Here is an 8,363-nt window from a genome sequence, read left to right as displayed (position 1 = left end):
TTGGCCACACCTGCTGACACTCCCAGCGTTCGAAGGCATGGGCGGGCGCTGACGTGTCCGCCCTGGCACCGCCCCCCCCCGCGCGGAGCGGGGCGCTGGGGGCGGCGCGGGCGGGGGGGGGGCGCGCGCGGTCACGGCAGCTGCGCGGCGCTCTGGGCGTGAGCGCGCTCGCTGCAGCGGGCGTTCACGCAGCCGCCCTCCGCGGGGGCGGCCGTGCGGGAGAGGCCGGCGCCATGGAGGCGAAGCCGGCCGACCTGCTGCTCTGTGACAGCCTCATCCTCTGGGTGAGTCGCGCGGGGTCCCTCTCCCTGCCCGCCGGCGGCGCGTCCCCGCTGCCCCCGAGGGGGCCTGCAGGAGCGGCCTCCCGCGGCGGGAGGGGCTGTCCCTGCCGGAGCCGGGCGGCGGGCGGCCGGCAGCGGTACGGGGGCACCTGTTGGCCGTGCGGGGGGCGGCGGCGCCCTGAGGCGAGCGGCTCCCGGGGGCCGGCGTCCCGCCGCCCGGGGCTCCTGTCAGGCGCGGGGCGGGGCGGGGAGCTGCCCCAGCGGCAGGTGGCAGGAGCCGCAGGCGGTTCGGGGACAGCCATGGCTGCGGGCGTGCGGCCTGCGTGACAGACGCGTGTTGGAGCCGCTGAAACGGCCTTCCCGACTCCCGCGGAGCGCAGACGGGGTCCTCTGAGTGTCCTGTAGGCCCACGGAGTGGCTCTGCAGCAGTGGCTTCAGTGTGGGAACTGCCCAGTAATTAACAGTAATAATAAATACGTGCAGTTAATTTGATTTGAGTTGGCGGGAGCAGAAACCTCGGAACGGTTCATCCCAGGTTTGGATAGGTGAAGGCAGGGGTTAGCCAGGCGCAGCACACCGAAACGTGGGCGCTGGTTGTGCGAGCAGCACGTCTTTAGAACAATAGAATCACGTTAAGTGGGAAAAGACCTTTAAGATACGGAATCAAATCCTATGTGTTCGTCTCATTGATCAGGCTTGCTTTGTTTTTATCCCTTATGTCTTAACAAGTTTCTTTTGCTTCCTTGTGGGTAATTCTGCTCTTGTAGATGCTGCATTATTGGCAAGGGTGGGCTCTGCTAAATACAACTTTCAGATGAAATCTTGGCAGGGAAGGCCACAGTTACCTGGCAGGAGGCAATAGCAGGTGTTTTGGCTGTGTGAAGTGTAAATCAGGGAAAGAAGGGACTGTTTTAGAAGCATTGTCGAGATCTAGGAATGAAACTGGCAAAAGTGATAGCAACATAGCGGAGTAGATACTCCTTTTACTTTCTGTGTGATAGTACAGAAGTTTTAACAAGTTAAAGTCTAATAAATCACTGAAAAAACTATTTTCTTTTCCTCTCTCCATTTGCCTTGTAGTGATCTTGTATCTTTCCGATGTTTTGTTGGCCTTTAGAGTTTCAGTTGTCTTATGCTTGCCTTTCTGAGGTGGATATCTTTTGTCACTTAATCTATACATACCTTTCTTTCCTTTTTTGGGGGCTCTTTAACCTTCTGTTTTCCTCTCAGTAGTCACGTAAGAATAACTTCATCATGATTCAGTTGCAAAATAAAGCAGGGCATTCCTGAACTCTTTTCTCAAAATCCTGTCAGCAGTGCTGAACTCTCTTAAAATTTTTACAATTCCTGTTTCAAATATTTTAAGCCTAATACTCACTTCTAGTATCCTCAGAATGCATAGCTGTAATTACATCATGACTTTTAAAGGTAATGCTAATGGAACTTTAACTAGCCTTAACCTGAAAGAGCTTTGTGTAGTGTCCTTAATGTCAACGTACATACAACTCTGTGTGTTCAGGTTTTCTGTGCAACAGTCAGCATTGCCAGATGCATGTTTTTAGATTTAACACCCTATTTCTTGGACCCAGTTTACAATGTAGTAGACACCAGTTGTTAACATTAAGATATGTTTGACACATTCTTTCAATTTTAATTTCATTCTGAATAATAGGGGGGGAAATGATCTGGGGTGGCTGAAGATCTGAAGAGAAATGGGTTCTGTAACTCTATGTGGTTCTAAAGGTTTCTCAATTTATTTACTCATTAATATAGCAAAGAGATGCTCATGATTTTTTGTGTTCTACCGCCAGATCTTGTATTTTTTTTTTATTTTAACAAATTCTGTGTTATAAAACGTGCATTGTCCAGAGACACATCTCTTTGACTAACTCCATAAAACTTCTGTCCCTAATGTGTATAATCTGAGTATGAAACAGAGAACCTCAACTCTACATCATGTGGATGAAACTGAGGCCGTATCTTCCCAAGAGTTGGATAGGTTGAATTTCACTGGGTAATGTGAACACTCCTGTTTCATCTACAGCTGTTTGGAAGAGCCTTCAACAGATCCAGAGAAAAGGCATTTAAGTGTTACGTGCCACAAAATTACATTTTCAGATGTATATTGTGAGCATAATAGCCGTATGTCTGAGAGAAAAAATACTTGCTTCTATTATAGTAGCAAGTGGTAGGGTACATTTAAGCTAGATTCCTGAAATGGTTTTCAGCACGAGTAGCAGCATGGCCCTGAAGCTGTATTTAGTAAAACTAATCAAAGTTGGGGGGAGAGAGTACTGCTACAGTCCTGGCTGCTTCTACCTGCCTCCTCCCCATGCCTACTACTTTCGTTGGTTTTGCAAGTATAGTAAAAATCTGTTTTGAGGAAATGACTAGGCTGGTATAGGGTTTGGAGAACCCATAATTAATACTACTTCTATTATTTCTAGGTGCTTATGTAACTTTTAAATATATGGAGAAACTAAGATTCCCAGTCCTGCTTTTTGCTTACTTTTAATTAGCTGTTTCTATTCTTGGAGATACTGGCATACATAAAGCAGTGTTGCATGTCACAGGGTTTTCTAAGGCTTTGTTTACCTGCTCTAATAGGCTTGGGTGAAATGGTATTATATGTACTTACCAATTTATTTGGTTTAGAAGGGGGTGCATACAAATAGCAGCATGACAGTATTGTGCCGTAAAACTCTGAATTCTGGCGTGCTCCGTCTTGACTCGTAAGCTTTCGTGCCTGTTCTTGTTGGCATTCAGGCTGCTGTAGTATTAGAAACTAATGCTGTCAATCACAGTTGCTTTAGACTGTGGTGTTCTACTTAATCTTTTATGTAACCTACCAGGGATTACTGACTTCTCACTTGCTGTAATACAAGATTTAAACCCCACTTTTTTAAAACTGAAAAACAAATTAAAAAAAAAAAACCACATGCTTCCCATATTTTTCTCTTCTTGGCTTGATTAGACTCTTTTGAAGCAAGCAAGCAAGCAAATATTCAAAGTATATGGTCACTCATTATAAACATAGAGTAGATGATAACTGCTTCAAATTCTCACAGCTGCAAACAGTGTTTCCATCACTCTGGTTTGAGTAGCTCCATTTCCCAAACACGCTTGATAAGGTTATTCACCAGTGACCTCTGGTCACAGGATGTTTGGGAAAGCCCTCTCACAGATGGACAGGTAGTTTAGGACATTTGTATGCATAGTAAGTTTAAGAAGCTGGGTTTCATAGTAAACAGATTATAAGGATCTGTTCTTGCTTCCATTCTGTTCTGCGTATACATCATCTAATCGTATTCACAGCAAACTTTCTCCTTTCTGTTTTATTCATCATTGTAAAGAAGGCTGAACTTGAAAGAATCGTTGATGAGCTCTTGTTTTCTTAACTATGTGATGAACTGCCATGTGTGTGCAGACAGCTCTCTTGCCTAGAATAGTTTGTTCTGAGCTGTTTGGGTTTTGGGGAATAAAACATTGAGGTTATAATAGCTAATTCTATCAAAATGTTAGGTATAAGCTTGGGGATGGTTTAAAAAAAAACACATAGTATCCAAAATGGCAAAACATTTTTAAGATTGAGGTTATCCCATCGTACAGATCTTAAATGCTTGAAAACCAGAAAAGTAAGAGAACAAATTCCTGCCCTCATGGGAAGTATGGAAGAGCTTCCATATGGCAATTGGCTGCATAGATGAGAGCTGTGGGGTGGGGGAAAGACACAGCGGGAGGAGATGGGTATGGTACTGGTCAATATGGACTTGAGTTTCTGCAGAAGGCAACTGGGGAGGAGCCTGTTCACCATCCACACAAGAAGTGGAGATGAGGCAAAGCTAGCAGGTGACCGACTGACAAGAGGGGATACCTTGCTGAATGTCTGTGTGCCGAGTTTGTGGCAGCAAAAAGTGTCTTGGCCAAGTTAATGGAAGAAAACCTCATTGAGGACTGTTAAATGGAAATACACTGTCTATGCTCCAGGGGTTCTCCAAGACACAACTTTGCGGAACCTTAGGAAATATTTTGCAGAGCTCACGGTTGCTTTTGACAGTCTGGTCTGAGGACCTGGGTACCTCAGTATTTTAAGGATTTTTATGTGAATCAGAATTACAGGCATAAATTAGCAGGGCACCAGAAGAGCTGCCTGTGGATGTCTTAATAAACTAGTGTTATACATCACATTGATGATGGGGTTCTTACGTATAGGACTGTCTGCTGGGTGTGCTTTCTAAGGATGCAGTCATATTGAAAGTATTCATCATTTATGTTGCTTTTGGAGAAACTAGCTGCAAAATGCTCGAGCTATTAGATTTTTTTCTTTAAGACGGGAGTTGCATCTTGCTTGTGCTGTAATTGTACTTGTGTCTGGAAGCACCAGTTAAAATACAAAGATTGCATATAACAATTAATATAGACTATATCAGGCAACTCCTTATAAAATGATTCCATCCCTAATCTGGTTTTGTAATAGAGGAGGAGAGTGAAAACTGGGACTTTGTTGCTTAATTTTTAGATAGAAGTATGTAGTTGGGGTAAAACTGTGTCCAGCCCTGTGTTTAAACACTAGGTAGTGTGATGCTCGGAAAATAAATAAATAAATAAATATAAAATACAAATACCAGGAATAATATATGAATAAAATATTATTACCAGGAAAAGATGTATAACTTCAGGTTATAGTAAAGTTTCTTGGGTTTATATCAGTATTTTCAAGGTGCATATTTAAACAGGAATATCTTTAGAGTGATTTTGGAATTCCCGAATTGCAGGGGACTAATTTGCCAGCTCACGGGACTGGAAATGGTTCAGGTTTTTTCAGGTATCTTCATATCCTGGAAGTCCACAGTAGCTCTCAGATGGCTGTTTTCCACTATTTTTGTGTTATTTTCGTTATTTTCTCCCTTGTGTTATTAACCCCCAAATAATTTCAGGGGTTTCTGTTGGTGTCGTGACTTCTGTTACTAAATGCTTATAGTAAAAGGCTGGATTTCCCCCCCTCACCTTTTGCCCCTTGTTCTGATGCCATTTTTTGTTTAGGCAGTTATGTGTCCAGAACTAAGCACTGCAACATAATTTGAGGTATGGATAAATACAACTTTAGTTTCCCAAGTCAGTATTCCATAATCTGATTTACAATATAAGGAATAGAATGAAAAAGCAAAACATGGTAGTGCAAACTTTTTTAGCTACTCGTCATAATTAACAGTCACAAGTATTGAGATAATTGGGTTGGCTTAAAAACTGCAAGTTCAAAAGGGTTTTCAACTGCATCAAGTAGGAAGACACCATGCTAAATGCTTGTGCCTTGAAGAACAGGAAAATGGTAACCAATTTTCTGTCCTTCTGTCTTCTGAGCAAGAAACACAATTTTTTCCTTGTTTTAGTTGCAGACATTCAATACTGCTGCACCTTGCAGAGATGTTCAGGACCTGACTAATGGGGTTGCCATGGCACAGGTACTTCACCAAATGTAAGTTGATACTTAAGTTTGAAGAGGAGGTGTTTAATTTCTTGAGGGTTTTGTTTGATATGCATAGTTGCTTTGAAAGTAGACAGAAACTTAGAGTGGATGGTTTATAGCAGAAGATAAAATATGCCTTTGCATTGTTGTTTTGGGGATGATATAATAGTTGAACAAAGCGATAGACTGGAGGAGGTGATGAGATATTAGAATGCTGCAGTATTAAATTCATACTTAAGGGTAATTGGGAAGAATGATGGGATCTTTTTCACTTTTCCCATCGACACTATTTCCGTGGATATCCATGCTTCAGGCAATATGTTCCTCTTTGAAATGAGGAATTAAAAGTTCAAAAGGCATGCCTTTGTGCTCTCTTCCTCTTGGGATTGCTCAGTTGATTTAGATTTGAGTTCTGGGATTTAAATGATAGCTTACTATTTGTGTGGAAGAAAGAATGTGAAGCTTAGTTGGCAATTTTATTATTAAACATTATCAAAAGCAGAATAATTCCTATGTTATTGATGTAATGACAAATGGTACTGGGTTGAGCAACACACTAGTTTTGAAATTTGCAGTTACTTCAGAGGGTTGTAACACAAGTCTTTTATTGGAAGAGTGTCATGCTACAAGTCATCACTGCAATTTTATTGTTGTTGTTGTTGGCTCAGATAACAAAGGAGAAGTCTTAATTACCATCTTCTGTTCAAACTATATTTTTGATTACTAAGAAATTACTTAAAACACCACCCCATGCCCCCCCCAAAAAACCCACAAGCCAGATCCAGAATCCCCTCTGACTGCTTGAAAAGATTTTTAAATGTGCTGTGTAAGGACAGAGCTCACCCTTTTCCTGGAGCATGGCAAAAGTTGATTTAGGATTGCTTAGTGAAGATTTGCTGAAGGTCACTTCCCATGTGTTTGCGGTACTGGGCTGCCACAGGCTTCAGGCAAGCTTCTTTATAAACAAGTTGGTTTATATGCAAGTGGGAATAATAATTGACTTTTCTTACTGCTTTGAGACCAATGAATAAACGGTACTGTGTAAAAGCTGAGAAATTGTTAGATATGCTATGATGTACTGTTTGGCAGCTCAATGTGTGTAAACACCTCACTCAGCAACTCATCCTTATTTATGCTGGCAAAGTGAATATACTTCTGCTCAAGGGAAACAAAGACATACAAAAATATGAAATGTCAGTAGTTTAAAATGTTGTTGTTGTTGTTTTCTTGGTAAATGCCTTTGATAAATTGTAGTGAATGTTGGAAAACCCAAATGTACAAAAGTAGGAACCAAACTTAACGTCAGCACTAGTCAAAAGAAGATGTTTCTTTATGCCATTAGGATCACTTTGTCAGGGATAAAAATTCAGCACAACAAAGGCCGCCTTATCCTTGTGTTCCTAGCTGGAGCTAGCTCAAGCATGTACAGAAATTCTTCCTTCCCTGGAAAGTAGTGTCTTAGTGCAGCCAGCAGGATGGAAATTTCTTGTGTCATAGGTATAACTTGCAATCTCCAGGAATTCGTGCCTCATTAGACACTGTAGTCAAGTGTATGATGATTTAATGCTGGGAATGTCATATCTTATTTAAGTCTGAGCTTATTTATGTTTAATTGTTTAATTTTTTTTTCAGAGATGTTGCTTGGTTTGATGCATCTTGGCTAAACCGCATTAAAGATGATGTTGGTGACAACTGGAGAATAAAGGTATTCAAAACTGAAGTCAGTGAAAGTTTGTGGGGTTGAGCATTGTCTTTGTCCTGAGAGTATCTAGCTGTCCAAACCCTGCAGAATTAAGCTTAAACTTCAAACTTTTTTAGGTTATTTTAAATTAACTTGAACTGTCTGTCTTCCAGCATTGTTGTATGGGGATTTCCTGTTGGGGTATATCTCTTCCCGTGTCATTATAGGGTCCTCTTGTAGAGCTGCTATGTAAACATTTTATTATAAATTATTATTTAATTTCAGCAAAATTAAGAATTCTAATAAAAGCCAGTAACCTTATCTTTCATGTACAACCATTAGTCCAGTAATCTGAAGAAGATACTGCAAGGAATTATGGACTACTATCATGAGGTATGGAAAAAGTAATTTTTATGTTTTCTAATAATTAAACATTTTGATTATTGTCCTCCTTCACCTAGCTTGCATTTCTTTTTTCTTGTCAAAATAATGTATTTTAAGGACTTTTTTGGCAGAAAGTATATGATAGTTATCTGGTTAAGCGGGAGGTCTGAGCGAATATAAAATAAATTGGAGCAGATGTATTTTAGATAAGACTCTTTGAGTATAATCTGGAGACCGTCATTGTCTCCGTCATTGCCCAGGTCAGTGTCATAAGGACTGAGCTGCAGAAGCCTGTTGACTTTTGTGTGTGCATTCGTATTTGCTCTTGTCTAGTGAAGTTGTAATCCTTTTGTACACAACAGAAACAGATTCGGCAACCCTACTCACTTGGAAGCTGGGAGATAAGTTACAAATCCTCATGGACACTGTAGGGATTATAGTTTGTTCTCTCTCATGCAGGATGAATATGGTAGCCGTAAAAGGGTGCTGTATTTTAGTTTAAAAAAAAAAAAAAAAAAAAAAAAGCAAGCTGAATTTTGTATGGAGATTG

General features: G+C 41.2%; 1 protein-coding gene across 1 annotated transcript in view; it reads left to right on the top strand.

The window, feature by feature from the left end:
• Positions 1-119: 119 nt before the first annotated feature.
• The window catches only part of HOOK1 (hook microtubule tethering protein 1), a 28,819-nt gene continuing 20,575 nt past the window's right edge, over positions 120-8,363 (top strand). Inside the window, exons 1-4 of the mRNA XM_037404051.1 lie at positions 120-284; positions 5,672-5,757; positions 7,381-7,453; positions 7,772-7,822. Of these exons, the coding sequence (XP_037259948.1) occupies positions 234-284; positions 5,672-5,757; positions 7,381-7,453; positions 7,772-7,822 (261 nt within the window). The 5' untranslated portion in view covers positions 120-233. The remainder of the gene's footprint in view (positions 285-5,671; positions 5,758-7,380; positions 7,454-7,771; positions 7,823-8,363) is intronic.

The sequence above is a fragment of the Falco rusticolus genome, chromosome 11, assembly GCF_015220075.1.
Source record: "Falco rusticolus isolate bFalRus1 chromosome 11, bFalRus1.pri, whole genome shotgun sequence".
NCBI lineage: Eukaryota > Metazoa > Chordata > Aves > Falconiformes > Falconidae > Falco > Falco rusticolus.
The sequence above is the reverse complement of the archived record's forward strand: the minus strand, read 5'-3'. Positions and strand labels throughout refer to the sequence as shown.